At 35.3% G+C, this 16,905-nt stretch overlaps 1 protein-coding gene across 2 annotated transcripts in view; it reads right to left on the minus strand.

Moving 5' to 3' along the window:
• The window catches only part of LOC120080037 (pentatricopeptide repeat-containing protein At2g20540-like), a 36,992-nt gene extending 20,525 nt beyond the window's left edge, over positions 1-16,467 (minus strand). The window contains exons 1-2 of one of the 2 annotated variants that reach the window (XM_039034574.2): positions 14,732-16,467; positions 3,003-3,533 (exon numbers count right to left, since the gene is read on the minus strand). In XM_039034574.2, coding sequence (XP_038890502.1) covers positions 3,508-3,533; positions 14,732-16,298 — 1,593 coding nt within the window. In that variant the 5' untranslated portion in view covers positions 16,299-16,467 and the 3' untranslated portion in view covers positions 3,003-3,507. Of the gene's footprint in view, positions 1-3,002; positions 3,534-14,731 lie in introns of those variants that run through there. The other variant, XM_090314517.1, reaches the window with a different exon arrangement.
• Between the last annotated feature and the right edge of the window lie 438 nt (positions 16,468-16,905).

A 16,905-nucleotide genomic window follows, 5' to 3' on the forward strand; every position in this document is an offset into this window, starting at 1 on the left:
ATTCAGATAGATCTAAGATCACATTTCTAATGAGAATAGAAATTTAAATTTAATCTTTTAATCGGTTTAATAAGATTAAATTGATTCATAATAAAAGATTAACTTTGTAACAAATGTATCTATAAGGTACCTTTTGTCTAAGGCGAGTTTTGTCTAGGTTGGGGTATTTAAGTTGACGAAAACGTAACATCCCTACCTGAGAACTTACGTGGAAAGATGAATTAGATAGATTTGTTACAAGCATGCAAGTTTGATTAAAGTTTGTTAAAGAATTTAACTACCATAATCAAAATAGTTTAACTATTTAAAGGCAAGTATTGTTTTTGGGCAAATTAAACAATCACTTAGTTAAAATCAGTAGCCAGATTTTCCAAAGTTAATTAACCCTAGGTAAAACATTTAGTGGGAGAAAAATGAGGTATATGATACTTCATTTTTCCTCTTCACATTTCTCTCTAAAAGTCCACACCGTGATATCTATACTCAGCCTCAAGCACCTTAAGTGTCTCCCTATGGATGACATTTGTATAAATCAATATCAAGGTGAATGGATAGAGTGTTTATAGTAAGTAGGAGCGGGACGTGTGACAACATATCCCTCGGTCTCTCTCATTAGTTTGAAGTAAAGTTTCATGCGGTCTCGTGGCACCTTGAGTGTCCCTTGAAAGGATGGCATTTTTGCATGACGCTTTATTCAAACTCAAGGAATAGATAAGGTTACTTTAGTTTCATATCCCAGTTGGTTTTTCTCTATGGCAAGCTCGATGAGGCAGAACTCTAAGACCTAAAATAAAGGGTTACATTTACAAGAATTGTTAAACAAGTTTAACAAATTTTGGACCGAACAATGGTGACTAATAGTGATAGTAACAAGGAATTGTTTTGTCTATTAGTTAAGATTGTCTCATTTCAGTGAAGGGGCACTTGATCACCTTATGGTGACTTTTGTCCTGCCTCACTGAAACATCATGCAAAATGGATGTCACTTAGTGTACATTAGACTATTTTGCTAAAAATTGATTAGTTGTCTTGATGGTTTAATGCAATTAGACTAATTATAAATAATTTATATGGTTTCAGCAATCTTTCAATATGACTTCTGCTACCCTAAATTTACCTGCCACTGAAAAACTAACAGGCGAAACTTACACTTCATGGAAATATACGATGAGCACAATCCTTATCATTGATGACCTTCATTTTGTCCTTATGGAGGACTGTCCTCTTATTCCAGCTCTTAATGTTGCTCGAAATGTTCGAGAAGCATACGAGCGATGGACACGGGCAAACGAGAAGGCCCGAGCATACATCTTGGAATTCCTTTCCAAAGTCTTGGCCAAGAAGCATGAGCCCATACTCAAGGCTAGTGAGATTATGAAGTCCTTGAGGGGAATGTTTGGACAACCGTCTGCACAACTCAGCCACGATGCTCTCAAACACATCTTCAATGTCCGTATACAAGAAGGGGCATATGTTCGAGAAAATTTTCTCAACATGATGATCAACTTCAATGTGGTGGAGATGAATGGGTCTATCATCGATGAAGCCAGTCAAATTAGCTTCATTTTCGAATCTTTACTTGAAAATTTTCTATAGTTCCGTAGCAATGCTGTTATGAATAGGATTGACTACAACCTGACCACCTTGCTCAATGAACTATAGACCTTCCAGTCCTTGATGAAAACTAAGTAATATAAGGGTGAAGCAAATGTTGCTACATCCTCTAAAAAGTTCTGCAAAGGTTCGACCTCTAGAAGGAGGTTTGTGCCTTATTCTTCCAGCACCAAAAAGCGAAAGAAGAAGAAAGGTGGAAAAGGGAAAGCTAACCCTCAGTTGCTGCCCAAAAGGGCAAGAAAGCCAAGGTTGCAAAGGGAATTTGTTTCCACTACATCCAGGAGGGATATTGGAAGAGCAACTGTCCCAAATACTTGGCGGAAAAGAAGAAGGCCAAGCAAGGTAAATATGATTTGCTTGTTTTGGAAACTTGTTTAATAGAGAATAATGATTTGGCCTGGATAATTGATTCGGGCATCACTAACCACATTTGTTCTTCATTTTAGGGAATTAGTTCCTGACGAAACTGAAAGCTGGAGAGATGATGATGCAAGTTAGAACTACGCACGTCGTCTTGGCTGTGGCAGTAGGAGGTCTTGTTCGTTGATTTCGTGATTCGAGCTTAGAAGTGTATTGTATAAAATAATTGGAAAAATAAGTGTAAATATGAATGATTCATTGATGCGTTTATTATGCGTTAGTAACGCGTTGATGCGTTAGTGATGTGCAACAGGACGCATGACACTCATCTATTGACGTTCAAGTTTTTCTGAATCAGATCCAAGTATAAATCCAACCAGATTCCTCATAAGTCCAGGTTCAAACTCAGGGATTCATATTAAAGCTAATGTAGACCTTTCGTTGTAACTGTTGTAGGGATATCCTAAGTGTATGGAGAAATGAGTTATTTACACTAAGCTGCTGTGTGTGTATGCAAGAAGATACAAAAGGGTCGAGTAGAGAATGATGGGTCGTGTGAAAATGGAGTTTGATGCAAGTGATATACGTCGATCTAAGATGGATGTACATGAATAAGAATATGATGCGAATGAGATGACTTGTTTATCTTCATTTATGTGTTAAACGCTATTCGACACTTCTCAATGCGAATATCATACAATACCTATCTCTAGGATGTATTCGTCAAACACAGGATGCAATAAAACACCAGTGTGTCTATCTCTAGATGTACTAGGCGTCCTAACTTGATGCTGGCTTACTTGTTCTCTCGAATAGTTTAAGCTAAAGATGCTTTAACCAATTGATTTAGTTGGCTTAAGCGTTCGAAATGGAATTTTGCATGAACTATAGATCCATCCAACATAAACAAGAAATAAACAATGGCAAAGTATGATAGATCAAATATATGAATTTATAAAGAAACTGATTGTCTTTACAAAACCAATACTTAATCAAATGAAAATATGAAAGCGATAAGTAAGATGAAATGGAAGGAGTCAAGCTGCAGAGTACAATCTCTTGTCCTCTTTGACTCAATTCTAGTCGTGTACAACCACTTGTGGAAGAATTGGAAGAAGTGTCTCTCTCAAGCTCGGCTTCCTTAGCTCCTTGATCGGCGATGGTGGTGGTTATCTTCCCTCTTGTTCTTCTCGGCACCACAGCACAGCTCTAAAGATCTAAAACTAAGACTAAGCTAAAACTGAGACTAAAAACTGAGAGTTGAGAATTTGGAACTTCGAACTCTCTCATCTGGTGGGATTTCCTCTATTTATAGGCATTGGTCTTCTCCAACTTGATGATGGGCAGCATTAAATTCCATACCCTAGTCAGCCGCCTAACACTCAGATGCTTTTCAGACACCGCCTACTGCAGGTGCCCATGCTTGCAAGTGGTGATTTGACACAAACAACCTGATTCAATGAATCTTCCTTGCGTTGAATCCCTACGACGCATGCCCCATGCGTTAGACTTTGCCTGCGACACTTTTCTTAATCATGCATTAGCCTCTTGTTGAGATCCTGCAATATCATACGTTAGTGCCGTAGTGTTTTAGCAATAAACATTCTTTTGCATGAGTTTGATAGTGTTCGAGTAATTCCATGCGTTTCTTTTAAAAATGATGAGATTTTATCATTAAAGACCCTAATTGTTCCAACTTTTGAGCCACAATAACTTGTATTTCTACAATTTATCAGGTCTCTAGTTAACTTACATAATAGATATATTTTGTTAGAAAATGTATATGTAGTTCCTGGTTTGAAGAGGAACTTAATTTTTGCAAAGTGTTTACTTGAACAATCATATTGTATAAAGTTCTTTGTAAATAAAGTGTTTATTTCTAAGAATTGTATCAATATTTATTCAGCTGAATTGGAAAATAATTTATTTGTGCCAAGACCGTTAGCAACTAAGGCCCTCCATAACACTGCAATGTTTAAAACTGTGGTTACTCAACATAAAAGACTTAAAATTTCTCCTGAAGCAAATGCCTAACTTTGGCACCTTAGATTAGGACACATCAATCTCAATAGGATTGAGAGATTGGTAAAAAATGGACTTCTAAGCGAGTTAAAAGAAAATTCTTTACTTGTGTATGAGTCATGCTTTGAAGGAAAAATGACTAAAAGACTTTTTACTGGAAAATGTCATAGAGCCAAAGAACCTCTAGAGCTGGTACATTCAGATCTCTGTGGTTCGATGAATGTCAAAGCAAGGGGAGATTTTGAGTATTTCATCACCTTTATGATGATTATTCAAGATATGGGTATGTTCATTTAATGCAACATAAGTCTGAATCTTTTGAAAAGTTCAAAGAATTCAAGGCTAAAGTTGAAAATGCATTAAATAGAATAATTAAGACATTTCGATCTGATCGAGGTAGAGAATTTTTTTTATCTAACATTCCAGAATTATTTGATAAAGCATGGAAATGTATCCCAACTCTCAGCACCTGGTACACCTTAACATAATGGTGTATCAGAAAGCTATTGGACATGGTTCGGTCTATGATGAGTTATGCTTCCTTACCTGATTCGTTTTGGGGTATTGTAGTACAGACTGGACCGTATATTTTGAACTATGTTCCATCCAACAGTGTTATGAGAATACCTTTGGAGTTATGGAATGGTCGTAAAGCTAGTTTACATCATTTCAGAATCTGGGGTTGTCCAACACATGTGCTTAAGGCAAATCCTAAGAAATTGGAACATTGTTCAAATTTATGCCTATTTGTAGGCTACCTTAAAGGAACGAGGGGTGGTTACTTTTTTCACCCTAAAGAAAATAAAGTGTTTATATCGACAAATGCTATTTTTCTGGAAGAAGATCACATAAGGGAGCACAAGCCTCGTGGTAAGATTGTGTTGAATGAACTCTCCAATCAAACTACTGAACCTTCAACAAGAATTGTTGAAGAAACCAACACCTCAACAAGAGTTGTTGAAGTTGGATCACCTAATAGGTCAAATCCTCCTCATATGTTGAGGGAACCTCGACGTAGTGGGAGGGTTGCAAACCTACCTATCCATTACATGGTTTTAACAAAAATTCTAGCTATGTAGTTGACGAAGATGTTGAGGATCCATTGTCTTATAAAAAGGTAATGGAGAATGTTGACAAAGATTAGTGGATCAAAGCTATTGAATGTTGACAAAGATTAGTGGATCAAAGCTATTGATCTCAAAATGGAGTCATTGTACTTTAATTGGATTTGGGATCTTCTAAACAACCTGATGTGGTTAAACCTATAGGTTGCAAATGAATCAACAATAGAAGATGCGGTGCTGATGGAAAGGTGCAAACCTTCAAGGCTAGACTAGTGGCAAAGGGTTATACCCAACTTGAGGGAGTCGACTATGAGGAGACTTTCTCACATGTTGCCATGCTAAATTCGATCAGAATTCTCCTGTCCATTGCCTCATATCATGACTATGAGATTTGACAAATGGAAGTTAAGACTGCCTTTCTGTATGGCAATCTTGAAGAGACCATTTATATGGACCAATGATGCGTGGTTAATGCGATGAAATTAAGGTGTATAATTCGATGGTGGTTGATGCGTTGTGCATGCAAGTTTTCCTAGCAAGATCCAAGTATAAATCCTACTAAGTTGCCTAGTAAGCCCAGGGTCGAACACAGGGACTAAGGAGACAGTATGCGATGGTGATTTCAAATTTCTTTACGGTGACAAATAACACAATGAGTTGGTTGGTATGTTTGTTTAAGGTATATATTCTATGCGGCGGACTTGAGAAAAGAGTTAATAACAACGAAAGTGACAATGAGTATGTGAGGGGAATGGGTTGAGAAAGGTTTTAGCTAACACTTCCTAAGATTGCATTCACGTTATGCAATCATGCTATATACATACAACAGCAAGTCATCTCTCAATACAAATGCTATAGCTCCTAGTTTTAGAACGCATGCGATATATGTGATGGTGTCTATAGGACTTATGTCTAAGCCTCTATTCTTGTCTATGCGATGATGAATGACACACACATACACAAGGCTACCGCATACTACCATAACCTATTTCAAGGGTGCATGCGATGCATGTTAACAAACAGAGCTTATCTCTAATTCTCTATCTCTTCCTTATACGAATCTAATCTTCCTTTCTCAAGTCTAGATTCTTACCTAACTCTCTCAAGTCTAGGTTCTTTCTTTAGACTCTCTCTCGAGTAGCTCTAAAGGGGTCATGAACGCAACATAAAACAAGATGATCACATACAATGAAGATCTTAGGTCATGCTAGCTAGGTATTTCTTAACCCATTCGAAAGTTTAGTTACTCATGTGTAATGTAAAGATAGTGAACAGATGTAGAGATGCAAGTTCCATTCTATAAATGAAATCAAAATACAGAATGACAATGGGAAATAAAGATAGAGAGCTTGGTAGTAATTTCTTGCTTCCCAAGGCTTTTACACTGTTTTTCTCTACTCTGCCTAAAGAATATTCTTGCTTTCGCAAGAGTCGACCCTCTCTCCATTCTCAACGCTTTTTGGCACTCCCTCGAGCTGACCAAGAACGATCTTTCGGCTTCTTCTTTCTTCTCTCGCCTCTGCCTTCTAAGTGTAAGAACACTATGAACAAAGGCTCACTATCTTCTATATGGTGAACTCTCTATACGGCTCAGCTAGAATAGAACCGAACCAAACCCCTTTAACGAAGGTGGCCTTTGGTATATATAGAGCTTTAGGGTGAAGAGCTTTTTCTCTCAAATGATTGTATTGATGTGATGTCATTAATTTTTTGTTTGATGCGTCGGATAATTGTCACCGAAAAGTTGAGTGTACTTGCTACAGTGTGTTGTTACCGGCTTGTCAACTAAATTCGAATTCAACCGTCATCAGCTTTCTGTCCCATCGTGATTTATTAATCTTTCACCTCGATGCGCTGTCTCTATGCTGCCACCTTTTTGGGCAAATCTTCGCGAACGCATACGATCGCATAGTCTTACGGTCGCAATCTTTTAATGCACTCGGACGCTGAATTCCTTGGATCACAACTCTACCTTGCGCCAACGCATTTTTCTGTACAAAATACGTAAATTAGCTGCTTTAATGCGATGGACGCATGCGATCGCAATGTTCTCAACTGATTGCTTTTGGACACGATTTTATATATTTTTACCATCGCAATCCTACATTGTTTTATATCTATGCATTGTAGTGACGTGAATTTCTACCCGTTATCAAGCAGCCCGAGGGATTCATAACCCAAGGTCAAGAGCAAAAGGTTTGCAGGCTTAATCGATCCATTTATGAACAGAAGCAAGTTTCTCGATCTTTGAACATAAGGTTTGATACTGCGATCAAATCTTATAACTTTGATCAGAATGGTGATGAGCCTTGTGTATACAAGAGGATCATTAACAGTTCAGTAGCTTTCCTACTGTTATATTTAGACGATATTCTACCTATTGGGAATGATGTAGGTCTACTAAATAAAGTTAAGAACTGGCTAGCGATCCAATTCCAACTTAATGATTTGGGAGAGACTCAGTTTGTTCTAGGAATTCAGATCTTTAGAGATCGAAAGAACAAAACCTACCTTTGTCTCAAGCATCATACATTTACAAGGTGCTTGTCAAGTATTCGATGCGGAACTCCAAGAGAGGTGTATTACTTTTTGGCATGGAGTTATATTGTCTAAGGAACAGTGTCCTAAGACACCTCAAGAGGTTGAGGAAATGAGACGGATCCCCTATGCAGCGGCTGTTAGCATCCTAATGTATGTGATGTTGTGTACTCAACCTAACATTTATTATACGGTGGGGATAGTATGTAGATATTAGTCTAATCCAGGATTTAACAGAAGCCCAAAACATCATAACTGATGATGGTGTTGAGAATCCATTGTCTTATAAGCAAGCAATGGAAGATATTAACAAAGATGAATGGATTAAAGTCGTGAATCAAGAAACGGAGTCCATGTACTTCAATTCTGTTTGAGAGCTTGTAGATCAACCTGATGGGGCAAAACTTATAGGTTGTAAATGGATCTACCAGAGGAAAAGAGGTGTAGATGAAAAGATATAGACCTTTAAAGCTAGACTTGTGGCAGAGGGTTATACCTAGGTTGAGGGAGTGGACTATGAAGAAACTTTCTCACCAGTTGTCATGTTAAAGTCTATCAGGATTCTCTTATCCATAGATAATATTATGACTATGAAATATGGAAAATGGATGGCAAGACTACCTTTTTGAATGGTAATCTTGAAAAGACCATCTACATGAATCAACCAAAAGGATTCATTGAACAAGATCAAGAGCAGAAGTTTTGCAAACTTAATCGGTCCATTTATGGACTGAAATAAGCATCTCGATCTTAGAATATAAGATTTGATACTGCGAAAAATCTTATGGCTTTGGATCAGAATGTTGATAAGCCTTGTGTTTAAAAGAAAATAATCAACAGCTTAGTAGTTTTCCTCATGTTGTATGTGGATGATATCCTACTCATTGGAAATAATGTAGGTTTACTGATTGATGTAAAGAAATGGCTAGCCGCTCAATTCCAAATGAAAGATTTGGGAGAGGCACAGTTTGTTCCAGAGATCCAGATTATAAGAGATCGTAAGAACAAAAGGTTGGCCTTGTCTCAGGCATTGTATATTGATAAGATACTTGTCAGATATTCGATGCACAATTCCAAGAAGGGTTTATTACCTTTCAAGCATGGAATTGTATTGTCTAAGGAACAATGTCCTAAGACTCCTCAAGAGGTTGAGGAAATGAGATGAATTCCCTATGCATCGACTATTGGTAGCCTTATTTATATATGCAATGTTATGTACTAGACCTGACATTTGCTATATAGTAGGGATTGTCAGTCATTATCAATCCAATCGAGGATTAGATCACTGGATGGTGGTCAAAATGATATTCAAGTATCTTCAGAGAACGAGGGACTATATGCTTGTGTATGGAGATAAAGATCGGGATTCTCGAAAATTTACATCAGGGTCAGTGTTTACTCTGAATAGAGGAGCTATAGTATGACGAAGCATCAAGCAAAGATGCATCGCAGACTCCACTATGGAAGCTGAGTATGTAGCTGCTAAAGAGGCTGTTTTGCTTAAGAAGTTCCTTACTGATTTGGAAGTTGTTCCAAATTTGTCTTTTCCCATCACACTTTATTGTGATAACAGTGGTGCTGTGGCAAATTCTAAGGAACCTAGGTGTCACCGAAGAGGCAAGCACATAGAGCGGAAATATCATTTGATTCGGGAGATTGTGCATTAAGGTGATGTGATTGTCACGAAGATTGCTTCGAAGCACAATGTTTCTAATCCGTTTACAAAAGCTCTCACAGCTAAAGTGTTTGAAGGTTATCTAGAAAGTCTGGATCTATAGAATATGCGGCATATTTTCTAAGGCAAGTGGGAGATGTTACTGGGGTATAATGTATGTCCTAGTTTATTGTATTTTTGTACTTTATCTGTATTGTACATTAGTCTCCCTAAGCTTTAGGACAAGTGGGAGATTGTTGAGAATGGGGTCTTACATCTTCTTGTAATCTCGTAGTTTGTAAACTTTGTATAAATATATTGTTGTTAATAAAATAAGTGTTATTTTATAAGCATATACTCACTCCAATAAACTAAGATCTGAGGTTATTTCATGTAATTTAAACAAGTATGTAGCGATATACAAGTGGATCTTGTTTAAATAATTATCTAAACAGTCTGTAGTAGATGGATAAGGCTGGGTATCTTATCTTGGTGATATTACAGATAGGGCCCACTCTGTAGGTGTTACAAGTGTTGTAAAGTGCTACAAATGATTTGATCCTGATCATTCATATAGAGACATGAAAGCGGGGGTATCCTATATAAAGAGTTTGTACAAGATCGGACCACGAAATGATTAGTCTCTTTATATAACGTCATTAATAATAGAGACTTACATTTCACTAGGATGACTATAGATGACATGACCTGAATCCTGAGTGAGTTGCGAACTCCTGCTCATGAAGGCGGTCCTTCGATTTGTATGAGTGAGAGTGGTAAATTGCCAACTCAGCAAGCCTACCATTTTAGGGATTTGTCTAACTGAGGAGCTGGGAACACAATTACACATGATGGAATTCACCCCTTTCCCGATGCAGGGGCAAGTAGATTAATTGCTCCCTTAAGGGTTGATTCCGAGTCTTGAACTTAGTGGTCATACCCTCTCCTGGCCCGAGAGGGACTTAGTCATAGTTGGACTATGATTTATTATTCCTTAGAGAAATCAGTGGTACTTAAGGAGTTAGATGTAACTATAGGGGAAAAACAGTATTTTGTCCCAGTTGTACTTACGAGCAATTTGTAAAGGATCATCGCATTGTTGATTGGTTATATCCAATGGATACATAAATTTATTTGTAGTATGAAGATTGCAGTTGACGATCTTTAGTAGAGTGATCGGCAGTTAACATATGTTAGGTAATTTAATTAAAGAGTTTAATTAATTATCCAAGTACCATTGGAACTTCAATCTACAGGTCCATAAGGTCCCATCTGTAGCTAAACAAGGATTTAATTGAGAATTATTTTTGGTTTAATTTGAAGTGTTCAAATTAATTAAGGGAATCAATTATATACGATATAATTAAATTAATTATATATATGATATAATTAATATAATGTATTTGATACATTATAATATGACAGAAATTTGAATATTATTCAAATACTAATTATCTGAATGAGATTCATGTAATTAAATTTAATATAAATATAATTTATTTTGAGAGGAATTAAAAATTTGGATATGATCTAAATATCATTTATATGGATGAGATTCATATAAGTGGATTTAGTATAAATGTGATTTATATGAAATGCCATGTATAGTTGAGAGAAAATAAAATCTATAGTTTATGTTGTATTTGATGCAATATAAAACTATAGATTATATGTTATATTTAATATAACATATAGTGTATATATATATAATAAAGTAGTTGTCATATATATATATATATATATATATATATTAATTAAATTGAAATTAATAAAAAGGGAAGGAGTTACAACTCCCTCCCTCCATTCTCTCAAGTTAACTTACATGGGATTCAAGAAGTTGAATTAATCATCTTCTTCCTCAATTCACTCTGGGATAAGAGTTCTCTCTTAAAAAAGTTAACAGAGAAGAAAAGTTCTTCTCTTTTATCTCCTCCTCTCCATCTTCTTTTCCTCTTTCAAGGATTCAAGCAAAACCCAAAACTCTGGCTTGAATCCTTTATCTCAAGAGAATACAGAGGGTTCTCGAGTGGTGGTGTCCGTTCTTGAATAAGGAGATCTGCGTGGAGAAAGAGTTATGTTTGTGTCTTGTACGAGGGAGTTCTTGAAGAAAGGGCCTTCAAAGGTAAGGATTTCTAAAACCCTAAATATTTGTTTTAAAGCATGCTATAATTTTAAGTAATGCATATCTTGTAGTTGTTTTACTGTAAAACTTTATATTTAATAAAAAAAAATGGAATTTGGGATGATCTTGGCTTCCGCTCAAAGGATCTTTTATGAAAATTTCCTTCAAGCTCCACAGACATATGAACTCAACTCAGCACGCTAAACAACCCCTTATAATTTTAGTTAGGATTATTTTAGAAATGCTCTTGACATTCTTTGATTATTTGAGAAGAATGTTTTACGGTATGTTAGAGAATTTATATATGTAACATTATTATTAGTAGTATTTTTATTAAGAAGATTTGAGATTTCTGAGATATTATCTCAAAAAGAGCATGACTTTAATGTTTTAAGAGATATGTGAGAAATTGTGATTTTGAAATATTATTCTAGAGAGGGTACGGTTTTTTCAGAATGATTTGAGAATTGAAAGTTTTATGATAGAAGTGGTTTTCAAACCACTAGATCTTTGTACCCATGGTGGTTACCCATATGCTACATGAATGGGTTTCTATAGTATATCAGAAAGAGAAAGAGATGGTCTTTAGGACCCACTTCGGCACACACATAAGCTTTGGGTCGTGTGTTGGGGTATTTTGATAGAGATTTGCTCTACTATATACCTTGAGAATACTAGGTATACTTAGAGATTACTGGGTACATGGTATGACAGAGATGACTTTACTGTGCATATTGAGATTACTCTATACTAATATGATAGAGATTTTGGTATAAATTTGATGACGATTTTTATCCAGTTATGGCTATGTTTTCAATAGCCACTTTTACTGAATTTCTATGGTGTTTAGTTATCTCTACCATTGAAATTGCCCATGATTTCGATATTTTACAGAGTTTTAAATTTGTAATGAAAATGTGAAAATTTTCATTTAAAATTATTTTCTTATAAACTCCTACCACTCACTGGTCATTTTAGCCCATTCTTTTTCTTAAATTTCCATGATGTTGCATTTGAGTTTTCAATGGCCTACAAGAGTAGAGATCTGCCACCAGTTTTATCTAGATTTCATATTATTATAAATATATTTTGTTTTTGTCGTTTGGGCTTGTAACTAGAGTGGCTAGCTCTAGTTTCAAATTGTTTGTAAACCAAAACGTGGATAATTTTTCTTACCAAGTTTTCATGATGTGGTTAGAATGTTATGATTTGAATTTTCTATTAAAGAGTGTGTGGTGAGAGTTATTTAAAATAAATATTATGGGAGCGTTTATAGAGTTTTCTTACCGTGTGGTTTATCCAATTTTTAGGGAAAACTCTACTCGCATTTTTATAAATTTTATAAAGAAAGTATTTGCTAGCCACCTATTTTGAAAAATATTTTAGAGTTTAACGATGGATTTCATAGTTTAATTGAAATCTATTGTTATCATGTCACATCCTAAGTTTGGTAGGGTAACTTGGGGCGAGGTGTCATAGTAAGTGGAGGATGATGTACTAGAAAATTAATACTTTAAAACAAATGAATAAAGATTCAAATTAAATCTACGAATAATAATATGGGCATGGGCACTTATTGACCGATAAATTTGGTACAACAAATGGTAAACTTAATGTATATCAATTGTATAACTGACTCATATACTAAATATAAAATATATCAATTGACTGATACACCAAATATAAAACATATTCGTTAACGAACATACCAAACATAGAGTATATCAGATATACTATTGATATAAAGTTTGATACACCAAAGAGGGTAAAACTGGAATAATAAAAATAAAAAATCAAATATAATATTTTTTTTACTATATTTATAAATTTCTAAAAACCTAAATTTACAATTTTTAATAATAGTTTTTTTTTATCATTCTTGCAACTGTCCCTTCAAATTTTGTAGCATTAGCATTTTCATGAAACTTTATGATACCAAAAAAAAATACACCTGAAATCTTAAGATAAAATTGAGTACAAAACATAAATTCAATAAATTTTAATAACCCTTAATCAATAAACTCTACAAAATATATATTAAAAATTATTATATATTTAGTATAACCAAAGTTGAAAATATAGATATTGATGGAAGTATTGAGGTCTCAATTTTATGAAAATATCAATGAAAATTTCGAAAAAAAATATGAAAATTGGTGGAAATTTTTATAATTAGTCAATGAAACTTTGATTGTGGCTTAATTAAATTATAATTGACCATTTTAATCACAATTTCTATAAAGTAAGACAATATTTAAATGTCTATTGTAAATGTTTGTATAAATGTTGACATAAGGACAAAAATTTAAACCATAAATAAAAAGTAATCACAAAATAATATGAAGTTTAGGAATATTTTGAAGTAAAATGATGTGAAAATTATGAATGTTTTGGATTGTTAAAGAAAAAAACTCACATCAATTCAATTTTGAGGTGAAATGATGTGAAAATTTAATGAAAAAAGTTTGAATGAGGTTAAAAATAAATATATGTTATTTCTTGTAGTTTTTTTTAATTCAATTTCTTTAGAAATGAAAGTTTTTGGTTGAAAATAAAGCTAAAAATGGAGAAAAATTGGAAACTAAAGAAAGTAACACATAAAAAAGGCTTAATCCTTTGTCGAAAATGACACTTGCGTGTGAAATTATCAAATTGTGTAATCGGACCATAAAATTGAAAAACTTAAATTGAACTACCGCTGTTAATTAGAAAAAAAATCAAAATTTTCTTGAAATGTCGAAATTTCTTGAAAAATTCATCAAACTCTTAAAATTTTGTCGAAATGGGAAGAATCAGAATACGAAATTTAAAGAAATTTCGAAAAATCTCGAAATTTTGTCAACATTTGGGGAGAAAATAAAATCTCACCCAATTAAAATTTCAAGGCCATCGAAATCGCAAAATTTCGATCGAAATTTCGAGATTTCCATGGAAGCTTTAAACCAGAGTATAACTCATTGGACGGATTCGAGCATGATTCCGTTTCGGGCCAAACTTTGATGTTTGATCCAATGAACCAAGTTCAAGAGATGGACGATAGTCTTGCCTATTGAAAGTTTGGAACAGCCTCGCCTATACCCAAATTGTTTTTAAGTCCATCAAACTTGGAACTTTGTCACTTTTTAGAATTGGGTCGGCAATGGTGAGGGACATATACCATGACTTTGTCATTGAATTTTATGGTTTTTGTAGGTATAAAGACCAATTCTCTCTTTCGTTATCTCGATTAAACGAGATTCATTTTTCACTCGCTAATATCAGCTAAATCATCGATTGACTCAAAAGCTAAAGGTAACGGGTCATGGTAAATATAAACATTTCAACAATATCCAGTGGCAGAAATTGATGTTATTATACCTTCAAGATCAGCTTGAACAATTTGTTTATCCAACCCTTCCAAAACCAAGTGTATATTACCAATTTGGTGGTGTGTTTTTTCCCCTGCAATGAATTCATTGACAACCCCATTCACTTTGATGGAGCTGCAACCTGGTACCTTCTCAACCCCTTTCAGCTTCATCATCTCCCTCACTCTTTTAGCCTCCCCATGCTTCCCCAAAGCAGCATACATATTTGAGAGCAAAACATAAGCCCCACTATGTCTTTCCAATTGGAACAGCCTCTCAGCAGCAACCTCAGCCTGCTGCGTTCGCCCATGCTTGCAGCAGGCGCTTAGAAATGCCCTCCAAGCCACTGCTTCCTCTGAAGGGCTGGCTGTTTTCGGAAGCCTTTGAATCACTCCCTCTGCTTCCTGGAACCTCCCAACTCGACTCAGCAGGTCGATTACACACCCGTAATGTTCACTCTTTGGCTCAATTTTGTGTATTGTAGACATTTTATTCCATATCCTTAGACCTTCATCGATCATACCTGAGTTACTACAAGCAGCCAACACGGCTATGAAAGTAATGTCATCCGGCTTCATTCTAGCTTTTTCCATCTCCATGAAGAGTTTGAGTGCGCCTTCTCCATCTCCATGCATTGCCATTCCTGAAATCATTACGTTCCAACAAATAGTATCTCTCTGTGACATTTCATCGAACAGGTACTTGGCGAGGTTCAAATGCCCACATTTTGCATACATATCTATCAGCCCAGTGCTCACTCGCAGAGTTAATGGCAATCCCAGCTGACCCAAATACCTATGAATCCAAATTCCAGTATCAAGAGCTCCCATATGAGCACAAGCACTAAGGATTGTCACAATTATGGCTTCATCAGGCTCTATTTCAGTCTGCTGCATCAGACGGAACATGTGAAGCCCCTCCTTAAAGCAATTGTTCTGCACATACCCAGATATCATAGCGCCCCATATTCCTCTATCTTTATCCGTAGCCATATCAAACAACCCTCTTGCAGTGTCAACATCACCCATTTTTGCATACCCATAAATCATAACCGTCCATGACACAGAACTCATCTCAGGCATTTCATCAAACACTTGTCCTGCATTTCTCATGTTACCGAACGCGCAGTACATGACAAGCAAAGAATTGCCCACAAATTCATCCAGTACAAAACCCAATTTGATAGAACAAGCATGAACAGACTCTCCAAGGTGAAAATTTGTCATCCTCGCAGAAGCTTTTAGAACGTAAGGAAGAGTATAAGCGTCGGGGTGGATCCCATTTCTTAACATCGCAGAGAAAACAACAACGGCGTCAAGAAATTCACCTCGAAGCAGAAGGGCTTTGATCATGATGTTGCAGATGCAAATGCTGGGGTGTTGAATGTGTTGGAAGAGCTTGAATGCATGAGAAAGACTGCCATTGTGGGGGTCTGCACAAAAATTCAACAATCTGCTCAACACGAAGTTGCTATTATGGAGGCCAGATGTAAGAACCTGTGCATGAGCTTGCTTTAGCTGCTTCATATTTATGCATTTTTGGAGCAGTAAGAGACATCTCTTAGAACTAATTGACATGGGGAGGAACTATCTGATCTTATTTTTTCTTAAATCATTTTGAAATGTAAAGATCGATTAATAACACTCTGCCAAAGACGAACAAAAACTCGCCGAGATCTTCCACGTTTTATATTTTTGCAATTTGTACTATCAACCATACGTGTATAGACACTGAAATAATGCAAGTAAAAGAAAGAAAAATGGAAGTAGAAAACAATTTTCTCTTACTTTCTAATGATGGTTTTTATTTTTTCAATAAAAAGGTTGAATTCGTAGTTAAATTTCCAAAATAAGTTTTTAACAACTATTTTTTTCAGTTTTCAAAAAATTAACTCGGTTTTTTAAAATAATGGTAGCAAGTAGAATACAGAGTAAGAAATTGAGATGATAAAAGTATTTATAGACTAAATTTCTAAAAATTGGCTTGATTTTTTAAAACAATGTTATGATATTGGTTTTTGAAAATTAAACCTATAAAAACTACTTGCACCCATTGTCCATATTTTAAAAAATTGTTTTTCTTTTTAGAATTTGACTAAGGATTCAATTATCTATTAATAAATAGCCTGGGTTATATCCAGGAGTAAGAAGAGATTGTTTTTCTATTTGATACACTAAATTGGTC

This window comes from Benincasa hispida, chromosome 6 (assembly GCF_027475165.1).
Source record: "Benincasa hispida cultivar pf3 chromosome 6, pf3_genome.v1.1, whole genome shotgun sequence".
NCBI classification, from domain to species: Eukaryota; Viridiplantae; Streptophyta; class Magnoliopsida; order Cucurbitales; family Cucurbitaceae; genus Benincasa; species Benincasa hispida.